Here is a 16,790-nt window from a genome sequence, read left to right as displayed (position 1 = left end):
AAAAAAGAAACAACAAAGAGTCTAATCCAAAGCCTCTGAAAGGAACACTACCCTCTACTTCCTCACACACTTGACCAGATACTAGTAACTCAGAAATGAAATTTAGAGTGGGCTGTGGTGAATATCCCAGGCTCTGTTATAGACCCAGGAAACACAATACTAAGCAAATAAGACAAACATCTTTGTCCCATAGAGCTTACATCCTAAGGAGGAAGGAGGAAATGGAATAGACACACATAGCAAATGAACAAGTTCAAATGCACATAGTCTATCATTGTGACATAACACATTGTGAAGAAAAGTGGAGCAGATAAGCAGCATGTAAAATGTTGAAGTAGGAGGGGCATAATTTTAAATAGGGTAGCTAGGAATATCAAATTCGTAGCCCATTTTCAGAGTGCAGTGTTGTTTTGATTCTGCATGCAGACACTAGCAAATGTCATTTACAAATCATTGCCTAAAACAAGAGGGTTAGTGAAATGTTGAAACACCAGACTGGCCTATAGGAGTCATTTGACTTTTATGTACTGGAAGTACACTATCAATGATACTATTCAGTTATATATCATAAAACTTTGTAACACTTATTCTCAAATAAAATGCAGTGTGTGTTCTAATTCAGAACTGAAACAGTCCCCAATGGTGGGGAATAGGGACCAATAGGTAGATCAGTGACTGAGAACAGTTTGTGATAAAGGTTCCTTTACCCAAAAACTATTTAAGCACCCTCCATTTTTGTAAGAGAAAGTATGTCAATCTCTAATTCTTCTCACCTGAGGAGTAAGAAACAGTTGCCTTGTTAGGGACAGATAGGATAAGAGACATTCATCTTTCCAGGGGCAGCTAGAGCAGGTAAATAGATTGGGGCAAACTTCCTGGATCAAATCCATTTTATCAGTTGTAGGTGGTGGTATATGGTTACCTCTTTGTAAAATGGAGATAATGATAGAACCTTTTCACAATGCTATTGTCCAGATTTACTGAGCTAATATGTAAACGAAGCACTTAGCACAGGGTTTGATGCACAGTAAGTGTGAGTGTCTTCTATTATTAGTTTTAAAAATAGCCTTTGCCTTTCTAGCATTTACTCTGTTCCATCACCACAGTTATACACACAACTACCCTGGGACACAAGTCAAATTGCTTTCACCATTTTACTAAAGAGAAAACTGAGACTAAGAAATAAAAACAGATCCAGTCTCACAGCTGTTAAGTCCTGAAGACAGGATACCAGCCCAGAGTGACTGCTATAACAGACAAGTCTTTGACATCAGTAAATTAGAGTTTGGTAGAAAAATTGAGCAGCTGGCTTGTTTAGTCCCAAGTGGGCCAACTACCATCAATCTGAAAAGGCAACTTCTCCTATTGCTCCCACCTCACTCCTAATTTAGTCATTCATAATAGTTCATATCTTCTGGAAAGCAGTTCCTGGGATTATTAAAAGAGCAGTATTGCAGTATTATATTTTTGGTTGATTTTAACAGCAGTAACAAGAACCATCACTCTGCAGAAAGAAAATCCAATTTTAAATCAAAACTTTGGTCCATAAGCTTAGAGCCAGCATTCTCTGGTCCACATTTCTCATAGGTTTTGTTGATAAGAAAATGAAGAACTTGAAAAAATTCACAATTGCTGTTTGAAATAGCTTATAGGCCATTTGTCTCTGTTGTTAAAAATGCACATCTATTCCACTGGTTGGCAAACTATGGTCTTAGGTTAAGTCCAGTCCTACTGCTTGTTTTTTTTTTTAAAATCAAGATTTCCTAGAACACAGTCATGCTTATCATTCATGTGTTGTCTTCTGCTGCCTTCACATTAGCTATGACAGAAACTATATAATCCACAAAGGTGAAAATATTTACTAGCTGGCTCTGTGTGCTGTAAAAGTTTACTGACCCTTGAACTATTCCAATTCAAAAGTTTACTGGTAAAACTTTATACTATGTATAGTACAATATATATTATATATACTATATGAAATATTATATACTGAGATTACATATTATATACTAAATTTTATATTCTAATCCTAGGTACTAGTGTGTGATAGGTACTACAGATATAAATGATAAATATATATGTATGTTTGAATTCCACAAAATTACCAAAACAGAAATATTAAACATTATTGCAGAAGACTAAATTAGCAGCTAGTATATACCCTGTCTTACTTTTGACTCTGAATCTCCTAAAGAAAATCTTTTGTCCAGCTAATGGTAGAGTGTTTATTTCAATGAAACCTAAAAATGCATATTTAAAATGCAGAGCAGCACCTGAGGAAATAGTTTTCTGCAACCTCTTGAGTGATAGTGAATCCGCAGGTGATTAAATATGAGAGCATACAGATAAGACAGAACAAGAATGCCTGTCAAAGTGAGGTTTATATCTTGGAGGCAAATCCCAGCTTACTTTGGTATCTATTAGTATAGTATCATTCAATTCCCAGTGATGGGAAATAAACTCAAATCATCCTGAATTAGCATCTCCTTAGCTCTTTATATTTCCTAAGTTCTTCGTACTATATATCCAAAAATTCTTTATTTCTACAGAATAACAGATGGTTCCCTGGAAAATTTTATTCACCATAATTCCAGTCTGTTCTATCATGCTCCTTTTTGAGACTGAACTTTGCACATAGATTTTAATATTTACCTTCAAGCACTTTTGATGCCAAACCCTGTTTCAGAGGCTAATAAGAATATTCAATGCACATTATTCCTACCATCAAAATCTTACATATCAGAAGAGAAATCAGACCTAGACTAATAATGGCATTTGTGAATAGGGTTGGAAGTATCAAAGGCCACATGGGAATCCACAGGAGAAGCAAACTTAGAATAACACATTAGTGACTAGTCCATGGATTCATTCGTTCGTTTTCTGGATGTGTTTCACACCCACTGGGTGCCAGACCTCATGTTGTTCCTTGCATGTAGGTAGAGCAGGGAACTTCAAGGAGTCATCACTCTAGGGAGGGAAGAGAGACAATAGAGGTAAACAACGCAATCCTTTCAGAGTGTGACTGTTAATACAGAGGAACTACACAGGGAGATAACAGGGAAGGTACCTTTCTCAGGAAATATTAATTTCTCTGAACCTTTTTCTCCTCACCTATGAAGAAAGTAAAATGACAACTTCATAATTACTATAAAGACTAAATAATTCAATAAACTCCCTGTTGCTTTATGATATGTTAAATGTTCAGTAGGCATTATTATTGCTGTTATCATCCTCATCATTATCAAATGCTTCTTATTATTTAGTTAATTCCTCCATCTTTTCCCAGAACCGAGAATTTCGCCACTCTAAATAGAAAATTAACTAAGTGTAAATCATTGAGGACCATTTTCTCTACCAATGCTTTGCAAAATTATCTCATCTGTTCTTCATATCTGCTCCTGAGGCTTAGAAGGCTGAGATGTCTTGCTCAATGCTGTACATATTGTTAGAGGTAGAACTAGAATTAGAATTCTATCTGCTCAGTAGTCTATTTCCATAGCCACTGCACTGGTGCTACAAAGCAACCCATACAACATCATCAAAGAGACTCTAATGACTCACTAATCCGTGCTAAAATCTCAGGTCTCATAGCACTGGGCCAGCATGTCTTGCTTTGCATCGTATACTTTGTAGATTCAAGTGGGTTTCTAGTCAGAGAGGAAAAAAAAAAAAAACAGATATATGCAGGAAACATCATTCAGTCTATTGAGATAACTGGAGGTGATAAGGTTAGCACCCCTGATCAGGGGTGCAGACTTCAAGACAGGGTAAGGAATAGAACAGCTTCTTATATTAGAAAAGTATAATTATAGCATGTTTTCAAATTTTCCTTGCGGTTAATCATTAAGCAAATATTTTCATTTATTAACTGAAGACACAAAATTTTAGAAAACTGCATAGAAATGAGAAAAGCTGAGATATCAAGTCTTGATTCTAAGTCCCTGCAGGTAGTATATCAGAAAGTTAAAATCAGTGGGAAATGCTGACTTTATGGCTTGCTGAAGGGAAGAAACAGCCCTCCCCCATTTTGACTATCTCCGTGAGTTCTTTTGGGCCTAGCATGCCCAAGCAGGGTGCTGGCACTCTCTCCTGGGGGAGACACACATCAGGAAGGAGGTGGCTGCCTCCAGGTGCTCTCAGGCTCATGATATAGAACATTGTCCAAGACCTTTAGCCACAAGAAAAACAAAATGCCCACTCAAAATCTGGCAGCTGGGAGAGCTTTATTCTATTTAGAGATAACCTCTCTTCCCTTCCATCATTCATGTTTTACATTTTAAAATATTCTTATTGATTTTCCATCCCCTGCTGAATGAGCAGCTGAGGGATCACTGTCTGTGTCACGGTCTACAATATCACCCTAACCAGGCTGTCTGGCCAGAGAAATATAAGGGAGAGATGAGATGGGAAATATCTCCCTCCAGAAAGCTCAATATCTACATAGAAATGTTGCCCCCAGAAGCTGGATGCCTAGCTCGGTCAGTCATGATGCCTCAGTTAGAATTTCTAAGGACTGGTTCCAATGAGGGGAAAAAAGACCTGGAGAAGTAAATATAACCGAGAGCAAAGGTGGGGGGGCTGGGGAGGGGTGAAGCAAGTCATATCAAGGCAGACTTTTCCACACGTGTAGCCATTGGCCAATGGAGGAGGAGAGAATGTTTAGAAAAGGTTAAATAGCATTCTCAACCCATGATAGGTGAGTGGTAGCATTGTTCAAGCTGGCTCATGAAAGAATTCAGAATGACATTTGATTTTTTTACACTGAGATGTTATTATAATTTGAATCCCATTGCTGCCAGCTGAGTTTTACCCTTCTCAGCATGTTTCCAAATATCCGCCTCCTGTGAACAAGAAAGCATCCAAGAGACAGGAAGGAGGCCAGCCTTTCTTCAAGCCCCATCACCAGACTATGCCATCAATACTGACACCCCACAACCCACGGTGACTGAGCTGGGAGGGAGCCTTTGACCCTCAAGCTAGCTGCACAGAGTACATGGCTCACAGTAGCCTTCCATTCTCAGGGAAGAGCCTTGAAACCAGAACATTTAGCATCCCCAGATTTTTCTTTCATTTTCACTAGCTATACCACACTTACGATTTTATACATCAAACACCTTGTATTATCATTTTACTCTTAACCCCTACTTCTCCTGCTTCCTCAAGCATCACAAAATATAGCTACACTTTCTGCACTATGAATCTGTGCTCATATTTTCATGAACATTTTTTAATCAGAGTGCAGCCCAGAAGACACTGCAATTGTTGCTAGAGTGGTTATTCTGAATGGCGCATTTAAGATATAGTACTTGACAGGTAGAGTCATGAATCCTTGCATTGGCATCCCTAGGTAGTTTCTTGTCAAAAAATCTAAAAGTAATTCACAACGCAGGATATGACAGTTCATGATCTCTTCACCACTGAGTGAATCACCACTCAGACTTTATTCTTTTTTTGTATACCTTAATTGACTTTGAATTGCTTCCAAGTCCTTTCCTGTCCCTATCATTCAACTTTTAAGCCCCACCAAGAACCCCACATTGACTATAACTGTCTACTAAATACTGTATGTTCAGACGCTAAGTCAAAACAGAACAGTCGACAAGAGGAAAATCCGAGTGTACCCAATCAATGTGGAAGTTTGGCTACATTCAGATTTATATAACTATCTAGTCAAGTTTATGCTTCAATTGATTCAATTAATGCTAATGCAAAGAGTCATTGATCACTCTGCTGAAGACCATCTGTAAGCAAAATATTCCCCGTAACTGAACACTTCGTTAATATGCAACAGTGTTGAAGAGGGACTGGGTCCAAATACAGAAGGTATTGTTATCCTTCAAAGAGTGGCATTAGGATATTAAAGGCTAACTGTTTTGTATTCATTAACCATGAAAACATGTCCAGAAGGAAATACACATCTGAAACTGGGAAGATTGCAGCCAGAAGTACAAGCACTAGAGCACTTTGTTCATTTAAAGAGCCCTAACCTCACACATACCTCCACAATTATATTTAAACATTTCTTTAAAATAAGCATTTGATCAATAATAATTCAACTGTGCACTGAGCACTTACTCTGTGGCAAAAACTTATCCCAGGCTGTTGTGCAGTAGAGATCAATAAGAGGTGGTTGTTGATTCCTTTGTTCCTAAAGTCAAAAACAGAATTTGGGCAGCATAGAATGTGGGACCCAAAATTGATGGAGGCTGTTCACAAATTAAAGTTACTTTCTATGATGTCCTTGAAGATCGTGCATTGTTGAGGAGATTCTTCAAATACAAGTTTACTGATATGATTGTTACCTCCTATCATATGGCTTTCCTTCTTAGTATCAAGAAAGCTTTCTTGCTTTTTAAGATTGTCCTGAAATTTAGATATTCTGCTACTAAATGACCACCAAAGTTGGAATGGGTCCTGGAAACTTGCATTAAATAACTTGTCTGATCATTTCTTTAAAACTGCTATAGTTTCGGTTTCAAATTAACCCTACTCCTTTAAAAGAATTCAGTTCTTTTCTTCTTACAGTGCAATATCTATACCATTCCATAACTCCATGTCTTCAATGATATATCAATTATAATAAACTGTAAAAGAGAAAATAATAACAGGTCAGGAAGCCATGGTCCCAGGTCTAGAAATGCATCATGTTCTTAGAGAGCTGCAGGAAATTGAAATGAATTCTAGTAATTTTACAGCACTTCGGAAGGAAACTGCATCACCCCTGAGAATGCAGCAATTAAGATGATTACCTACAATAACTGTGATTAGGAGCTGAATCTATCCCTACAGTTTATCAGCACCTTGAGGGATACATATACACCCTTTGTCTAATATTGGAAAAGCAGTTTTATGTACACTCTTTAGAAGAGGCCAAGCCCACCACTTGTTCACTAGATGTTATTTCCTATTCAAGAATGTAATTCCTCCAATTGTCTTCCTTCTCTCTCTGCTGGATCATAAATTTCCTCCTCTCTATGGGATTGTTCCAGAAGCGAAGAAGGAGGCTGTAATATCGTTCACCTTTGAAAAAAATAAATTGACTTCATTCCCTCCAGTGACCCATCTGTTTTACTACTCCCTTTCCAGGAAGGCTCTAAGAAGACATGCTATGCTATCATCACTCTTCTTCCATCTTCTTTTGACCCCACTCCAAACAGACTTGCCTGATACATCAAAGTTTTTATTAGAATTAATTAATAACAATTTTATCCCAAAAGTCCACATCCTTTTACCCATGTCTTTCTGTCTTATAGTCACACTCCATTTTCCAAAAGCATCCTATGTATGTATCCCAACTGTTTTAGTTTTGTCTACATTCTGCAATTATTTTTTTGAATCCTAATAGCTCTATAAAAGCAGTTAATAGTTTTTACTAGATGATAATAATTCTCTCTCAGAGTTGTTTCAAAGATGAATATTTATTATCATTAAATATATTAAATATTATTATTAAATACTTAAATGTTTATTATCATTAAATATTGGGTGTATACTTTCAAAAGTAAAAACATACATCCACATAAAAACTGTACAAAGAAATTCACAATAGTATTATTCATTATACACCAAAAATGTAAACCACCCAAAGGCATGCATACATAAAATATGATGTATACATATGATGGAATATTATTTAACAATAAGTGAAGTACTGATACATGCTAAACATAGATGAACCTTAAAAAACATTATGCTAGTGGGGTTTCTCTTTGTTTTGTTATTGTCTCTTTTGCTGTGCAGAAGCTCTTTAATTTGATGTAGTCCCAGCTGTTGATCTTTGCCTTCACTATCACTGCTTTGGGTGATGTGTCTGTAAAGATGTCTTTTATGTGCATATCATGTAGTGTTTCGTATGTATTTTATGGTTTCAGGTCTTATGTCTAGCTCTTTAATCCATTTTGAGTTGGTTTTTGTTGGCGAGGTTGTGGAGAAAAAGGAACTCTCCTGCACTGTTGGTGGGAGTGCAAACTGGTCCAACCACTATGGAGAGCTGTGTGGAGATTTCTTGACCTACTAAACATAGAGCTTCCATATGATCCAGCAATTCCACTCCTAGGTATTTACCCAAAGGACACAGAAACATCAATTCCAAAGAGCACCTGCACCCCTATATTTATAGCAGCACTATTTACAATAGCTAAGCTTTGGAAACAACCCAAATGCCCAAAAATAGATGACTGGATCAAGAAGATGTGGTACATATACACCATGGAATATTACTCAGCATTCAAAAAAGATAAACACATGCCATTTGCAGCAACATGGATGGCGCTGGAAGGGATCATGCTCAGCGAAATAAGCCAGAAAGAAAAAGAAAAATACTGGATGGTCTCACTCATAGCAGGAATCTAGAAAACTTAAATAAGGGACCAGGAAAAAGAATAACTCTAAGAAAGTAAAAATCAAAATCAACAAACAACTATGAACCAGAGACACTCTATGGGGGGTAGGGGGTGGGGAAAGGAGGGCTTGGGGTCAAAATAAGGGGGTTGTAATTGTATGGGGAATATAAAAATAAAATTTAAATTTAAAAAAAACATTATGCTAGTGAAAAAAAAAAAACAGTCATACACAAAAGATTGTCTTTCCATTCAGATGGGAGGTTCAGAGCAGGCAAATATATAAGGACATAAAGGCAATTACTGGCTGTCTAGGGCTGGGGAAAATAGGGGGAATAGTGACTGCTAATGGACATGGAGTTTCTTCTGGGGTGGTGAAATGTTCTAAAATTAGATTATAGTGATGCCTGCATAGCTCTGTAATTGCACTAAAAGCCTTCACATTGTTTAAGTGGGAAAATGTAATTGCATATAACTTATATCTCAATAAAGCAATACATGAATTTAATGTCATCAGCTGGAAGTCAAGTAGTTAATCTGCATCTTTGACATGTTGTGTTGAGAATGGCACTTCACCTCTGTGTGCATCCTCCCCCCAAATCCATAACTTCATTCTACCCAGGAGAAAAGCATTAGCCAAGTTCAAATAGAGGGACATTCTCTAAAACTATCAAGTCATTAGAAATAAGGAAAATTAGAGAAACTATCACAGCCTAGAGGAAACTAAGAAGATGAAATGATTAAATATAATGTGGTATCCTGGATGGGATCCTGGAACAAGAAAAGGACACTGAAGGGGGAACTAATGAATCTGAATAAAATATGGAGTTAACTAATTCAATACAAAAATTATCAATATCGTTTCATTAACTATGACAAATGTACAATAATGTAAGGAATTAATAATCAGGAAGCTTTGCTCTAGGGTATATAGAAACTGTTTCTCTGTATTATCTTTGCAAATTTTCTATAAATCTAACACTGTTGTTTTTTGAAAGCAATATACAAGCATTAGTTAATGATTCTGGAACTTGTCATAAAAGTCATAGTACTAGTAATTATTCATGTAAGTTTTCTCAACAGACTACCATAGAAAACCTAGTTAGCCTCCAGTTTCACATGAAGCAAACATATGCTGTTAAGCTTCTGTCCACTCAAGGAACTGTAATCTCAGCTTTAACAATCAGATAGAAACCTGTACCCAGTAAAAGAGAGACAGAGACAGAGACAGAGAGAGACAGAAAGAGACAGAGAGAGACAGAAGAAAGAGGAGGAGGAGCAGGATGTACTGAAAACAACTCAATCCCAACTTTCTTAAGGGAACCATATGCTACCTATTCCATATAACTACAGTGAAGAATTAAATATTTATTAATTTATTTATATATGGGCTATTATATATATATATATATATATATATACACACACACACACATACATGGTAGCAAATTTCAAAACATCAAGATGATAAAAAAAAGTTTATCTGTCATGATGGTGGCCAGGAACAGAGACCCGACCAAGTGTAGACCCACATATTCCTACTCTGCTAGGCTCTTGGTAATCTCTCTCTTTAAACATTCTGTTTCAATCAACTGATTTTTACAGTCTCCTTTCCTGTCCTCAGCATACTCTGCAAAAATGACTGTCTACTTTCTGGTGGACTAAAATGGCTCCAGGGGGCTGATGTTGTCAGAACTCAGCACTTTGCCCTGCAGCAGTGTCTCCTCGGGCAGCTGCCTTTCTCCTGCTCTAGCAATGGCAGGACCCCACAGAGTGTGACCTCACTTCATCCTATAAAAATGATTGCTCTTGTAGTACTTTCAGAGGGCTCCTAAAGAAAGAAATAGTTCCACTTCTTACGTGGTCTGCCATCAGGATTTGAAAACTAAGTTGCTTCTGGTCCCAATGATGTGACTTGCTGTCTATGTCTCCAGATCTTCGAACACATCCAACCTCTGCAAGAACACCCTTCCTGCTTCTTTACCTTCAGATTTTGGCTTCAGTGTCACTAAGACCAGATAGTCCTCACTAACCAGCCCTAAACAAACCCAAATCCAGATCAGGTGATCTCACAGCAAGCACCATGCCTTTCCTCTGCCTAAGTATTTATCACATTGTGTGATAACTGCTCTTCGAGCAACAAGGTATGTGAAGACATTGGCAGTGTCCCTCTAGACCATTGTAGAATCCTCAAGAGCCAGGAGGACATTGACTGGTATACAATAAAAAGCAAATAAATCCATTAGAGTGAATGAATACATTTCTTCTCTCATAAAAATACAATCACACTGTTTCCCCTGTGCTCTTTCTCAAGGGCCTTGACATCAGGGTGGAGATTGGTACAAAGAACCAGTCTTTCCAGCCTCCCTGGTGGCGCAGAGGTTAAAGTCTCAGCACCATCAAGCTATTGTCAACCACTGCGGCATGAGTTCAATCCCTAGCCAGGGAGCTGACCCACATGGCACAGCAGACCTCTCCTGTGTCACCTGCTGCTCCCCTCAGCAGTGTATATCAATAGATCCACCTCTTCTGCTCCCGACTCTGTCTGTGGTGAATTCTCTCACCCCCCCACACCTCTGGTCTATACCCCAGTTCTTGTATGCATAAATAAATCTTTTAAAAAAAGAACCAGTCTTTCATGTCATCACAAATTCCCCTCATGCCCCCCCCAAAATGTCAGTGCTTAAAAACAATGGCCCAAATATATTTTTAAAATTATTTTATGTCACTTTATTTGGAATAAAGAATAGTAACAGCAATGAAACGTCAACCACCACAGAAAAATAAAATGAGTATGAAAGACTCAATCTTTCTCCAAGACATTTCCTCTCCAGGTGTTTGCTCCGATATCGAAGAAGAAGGGTTAAAACCCAAGCTATGGTTGCACTCATAACATATGCATATTTTAAAAGTGATTGAACTCAATCAAAGGTATTTGGAAATAATTAAAAATAATTAACAATAGAATTAAATGTATTCTTTATCATTCCACTAGAGACGCTCTTTCCTCTAGGGCAACCTTAAAGACATCATTATGTTAGCTTTATGTTCACGCCTGCCATGAAATTTTTAAAGTATATTTCAAATAGAAAACTGAAATATGTGAACTCATTTTGCTAATTAACCAATTTCCATTTGAAAGGACTTTTTAATATTAAAATTAAAATTTTTATAAATGTCTTCTTACAGTATATTGAAATATTTAAAATTCAGAGAAGGGTCATAGCTACATTTTTTGAAATAGTTTTTTTCCATGCCTGTATTCAATGCTTTGTTTCCTTATAGAAGTAACATTGGTTCACAAGACTTTATAGAGTTAAGAGGAATAGGTTCGCACTTCTACAGATGCCTGTTATCACCACACCCCCACCATCCAAGCATCCATAGTCCTTTATCCTAGAGTATTGCCCCCCTCCCTCCTTTGTTCCCACAAGGTCTGGCACATAGTAGCCTCAAGTGGCCTCAGATCTGCAGTCATAATCCTCGGTACCCCGCAACTACTAGGAGATTGCAGCCAGTAGATAAATGTTCAGCTTCTCTTCCTCTAGACAGAGAACCCTGAAGCACACTGCTTCATCTGCAGTTACCCACAGTAGGAGTCAGCTCAGCAATACCCCTTATTTTGGGTTTTTCTTACTCTGTCACACTCTCCTCAATAGCCTTAATCTAGCTTCCTGGGTTCATCACTCAAATGAACCACCTGCATTTGTCTCAGGCTTCATCTTGGGAACAAAAGCATGGAGGGGGTGGCAAGGGGCTGGTTGTTTTCTGCTGCTGCCTTTGTTTTCCTGTGCATCTGCACTGCATTTCTTTCTGTTTCTCCTTAGGTCACGAAGATGCTGGCAGTGGTTGTAATTCTGTTTGCCCTTTTATGGATGCCCTACAGGACTCTTGTGGTTGTCAACTCATTTCTCTCCAGTCCTTTCCAAGAAAATTGGTTCTTGCTCTTTTGCAGAATTTGCATTTATCTCAACAGTGCCATCAACCCAGTGATTTACAATCTCATGTCCCAGAAATTCCGTGCAGCCTTCAGAAAGCTCTGTAACTGCAAGCAGAAGCCAGCGGAGAAACCTGCTAACTACAGTGTGGCCCTAAATTACAGTGTCATCAAGGAGTCTGATCACTTCAGCACGGAGCTTGATGATATTACTGTTACCGACACTTATTTGTCTGCCACCAAAGTGTCTTTTGATGACACCTGCTTGGCCTCTGAAATAAACTTTAGCCAAAGTTGAGTCATAACTTAAAAGGAAATGGACCACAAAGTAAATGAGAATCTGTGCTGTTATGCCCAAGAGAGGAAACGGTCAATACTCATATAAAAAGACAGAACAGATAAAGATTTTGCCAATGCTCTAACAAATTCTGGTCCAAGATACTTTAACCTATGAGAAGGATTCATATTTTCCCTCTGAGAGAACTAGTATTAAAAAAATCCAAAGAGTAGACACTGCACATGTAGCCCTTTCCACCTAATTTAAGATAAGTATATTCTGGGCTATGAAGTTTAAATAAAATCCAGACATCAATTTGTATTATTCATAAAAATTTTGTCAATGTAACTTCTTAACCTTTTCCTCCAAATTACTTATACATTTGATAATTTGGAAACATGCAAAATTTTAAATATTTGCATTTAAAACCTCACTGTACCAAAGTATAGTGTTATTTCATGAATATCTGAGACTATAGGGGAAAATAGAAAAACATTTTATTTATTGATTCAAAATGAAATTTCAAACAAATATACTCACTATAAAAAAATAGAAATATCATAATACCTATAAAAGTCTGAGGCCTTTTATATCTTACAAAATATATGGTTATCATTCAATTATAATGTAAAATAAACCAGAAAATAGCCAAAATTACAAATTGAGGAGGCATAGATTTGATTTACAGATAAGTCCACCTCTTGTCAGCTCTTTGGGTCTTTAAATGATGTGTGAGACAGGAGAAATATCCAGTTTAAATAGCTGTGAAGATGCAAATTAACCTATGATTAATATAAAAAGTATAGACAAGACTGATTCTTTCAAATAAGGATTTACTTTTTCTCTGAAACTTTTAAGGAAGAAAATTCTTCTTGTGCACTTGTATATAAACTGCTGAGCCATGTCAAGTGAATTCTTCTACCTGAATCTAGCTTAAACTTTGAGACATTCACAAAAGACTACCTGCTATTCAAAGCCAGAGTCTATTGCACCCCAGATGAAGACTCCCCACTGAGCATTGCAGCATATGGATTTTAACGTGTCCAAAATTGTCTTTTCTTCCTGATACTTATCATTGTGGTTATTTATTTTTCCAAATGCAATTTTGTTCACAGATTCCAGATCAAAGCAAAGTAAAATTCCATTTACTATATTTCCAGTAGAGCTAAAATTGATTTCATCCCATTATCAATATCCCTCTAGAGTCGCGTCCCTCTAGAGCTGCTACTGCAATGACTATGAGGATGGTGTGAATATGCAGCTGCCCAAGACATAGTGCCAAGTCCTACTTTAACCCCTTTCAAGTGACTCAACTACTAAGATGTGATCAATCAGTATCTCCAAGAATATAAATTATCCTGGAGGATAGTTCAGGAATAGCTGATTTTTAAGAACTGGATCAAAAGGTACTGGTAATTTTTAAGTGCCACTGAGCCTGGCACTTTCCTCCTCCAGCCTATATCCCTGTTTCGTGGATTTTTTTCTGAAACCTAATGTGAACAATAACTGCCCTTCCCACCTTTTTAATAAGGAAAATGTCACACTATTTTGGAAACTTCTGTTTTAAAATGCTGCTTTATGAAGACTGCCATCCAGAATTTCATTCCAGAATATGCTGTTGTGAAAGCTGGCCTCATCTCTGCCAGGAAGACATTCTTATCCTTTCAATGAACTAGCAAGCAAACATTTATATCTGAATCTCCTAAAAGTCTGTCTGTGTGACATTAAGCCATCTATTTTAGTTGACTTGCCACCCTGTAGTAAATACTAATATGCTGGAATCACAAATAGAACCCCCGAGTGACCTGCCCCAATCACACAGGTACATGTGCAGGTGTATGCGAACAGGTGACTTGTGCACAAATTGCTTAACAAAGGGGCTTGGAATATATTAGATTTTTCATTAGGGAAAGGAACTATTATCACTGAGTCTATGTTCCAGGTATGCCAGTAGGTAGTTAATCTGCTGTCTTCATCAGAGTCTCACAACAGCTATAATTTCTCTGATGATTCCAGGGTTCAGGAATCAATGCAAATTCCTGAAATTGTTAAATTCTGAGGAGAGAAAAGTCATTTCTTTTTCAAGACAGGAGAGTGCTAAAAATTCCTGTGACCTGATCACCTAATTAATAAACACAGTATATTTTGCTGAGTAGTAATATCAGATATTGAAAAAAATGTTCAATAAATTTTACATGTTATACGCAGAACACTTCCACCTTTGAAAATTAAACATATGAGCTCAGATTTTCCATCTTAATTTTTAAAATGTTATTTGCTAATAATCTGTTAGTTTTAGACCACATGGGAAATTCAAAAGAACAGAGTTCATGGTGTTTCAATTCTAAAGTAAATGCCATTATGAAATTAAATGTTCCCATGCAATGTGCAATAGATATTTGGGTTTACACAGGAGAGATGTAACTTCTAAAGTATTCTTTTTCACACTGTACTAAATCATAAAATACTTCCATAAATAATCAAAACTTAATACACTATCAAATGAAAAATAAAAAGCTAGATTAAAAATTGCTAATGGAGTGAAGTAATATTATTAAGGGCCTCCCTTAATAAAATTCCTTGAGTTATTTTATTACTTTCAATTTCATTAATTGCTGAGTGCCTTTGGTTTGATCTTGCACCTCAGGTGTTTAGGTAAAGGGCACAGATCATGAGCAAAACAAGCAAACATAAATCCCCACTTAGGACTTCTCCACTGATATTGTGAATATATTTCTAAAGCTTTACTCCAACACGAATATTCTAAATGCTGAAGAAAAATGGAAAAACACCAAACTGTATTTCTAAAAAAGCTAACTGCACAGATCTTGCCAATATTTCAAAACTAATGATTGATTTGAGCTAAATACCTACTAAAATCAAAGAAAAGCTATAGCCACATAGCATAACTGTCAAATGAATCTTAAATTGGTTAATTTTCTGAACAATTTTTTTGAATAACAAGGACAATATAACTTCACAAAGTTGGATCCACGTGATTTGCTCTTAAAGAATAAGTTATAGCTCTTAAATTATCTTAAATATGTAAATATGATAGAAAGGAAAATATTAATCTTTTTTAAAAAGGAGCTTTTAAATAGTTTACCCATGACTCAATGAATTCTATAAATATCATGTTCAACATTATTTTTTTCCCTCATCTGCAATTCACAAAGCAACTAGAATATTTATCTATGGAGTAAGAAAACTAGATATGATATAAAAGGGCATCCAGAAACAACTAGTTAGTTCCAGATGAGAGGAAAAATTTTTACAAATGTTTAGAATGTTTCATTCACCTTGGAAGTAGCAGAGCTTAAAAATTTCTAGCAATTCATTTTATATTTCTCTTTAGTCTGCAATAAACCACTATCAAAACCTAGATTTGACTGAGAGAATGTAAGTTTTTAGATTAATACACCTGAAGCTGTACAGAGCTCAATAGTAACAAATGGTATTTTTCTTTCTCCTTTTCCCCTCTCAAAATCTTGTGCACCCACAAACATTGCTTTCCTCAGAGCAGACAATTTCATCTGACTTCCTGCAAGAATAAACCTGGACATGAAATCTTAAGTGAAAGTGTAAATATTCTTTCAAGTATATTCATATATGAAAATATTTTGTTGTTCTGATCATTTTGGTATATTCATAAAATCATGTTTTAATTAAGGAAAAATCAAAGTTTCTTAAGTATATATTTTACTGTGTCTCCATTTGCATGTGTACAGTTTAACTACCCAAATGGCTTTTTCCTCACAGAATAAAGTAGAGGTCTGGCATTTCAGAGGTTTCAATGAGTGACTAATAAAAGAATAGTTCATGTGTGAAAAACTCCTGGAGAAATTTGCACAAGAAAACAAAAGTTTCTTCCCATTCTGAAGGAGCTCACAGCTCAATAAGGAAAAAATAGGCTAATATGATATCATCTCAAGATATAACTGGTTGGCAATATTTGGAATATGAATTAGAAATGTCAGAAATGATTTACAGAAGCAGATGTAAAAAGTCTATTTGGAAATTCTTTAAGATGACTTTTAATATAAAAATCATTTACATGTATAATTCTATTTTGTGACCTGTATTTAGAAATATTGATTCATTTAGTTCTTAATTTCTTTAGTTATGTAAGAAAACGAAAGGGTCAGCTAAGATTCTGTAATATTTTTGCTTCTTATTGTTTGATCTGTAAGTATAACTCAAATCGCTCCACAGAAAACTTCATTTACAAGAGTTGCAC

The 16,790-nt window shown here is 36.4% G+C and overlaps 1 protein-coding gene across 1 annotated transcript in view; it reads left to right on the top strand.

Annotated features, from left to right (window-relative positions):
* Positions 1-12,574, top strand: part of TRHR (thyrotropin releasing hormone receptor) — a gene marked incomplete at its 3' end in the record, with an annotated part of 28,155 nt that extends 15,581 nt beyond the window's left edge. Inside the window, exon 2 of the mRNA XM_084230318.1 lies at positions 12,167-12,574. Coding sequence (XP_084086444.1) covers positions 12,167-12,574 — 408 coding nt within the window. The remainder of the gene's footprint in view (positions 1-12,166) is intronic.
* Positions 12,575-16,790: the final 4,216 nt, after the last annotated feature.

Source organism: Talpa europaea (genome assembly GCF_964194135.1).
Source record: "Talpa europaea genome assembly, chromosome: 3".
NCBI classification, from domain to species: Eukaryota; Metazoa; Chordata; class Mammalia; order Eulipotyphla; family Talpidae; genus Talpa; species Talpa europaea.
The sequence above is the reverse complement of the archived record's forward strand: the minus strand, read 5'-3'. Positions and strand labels throughout refer to the sequence as shown.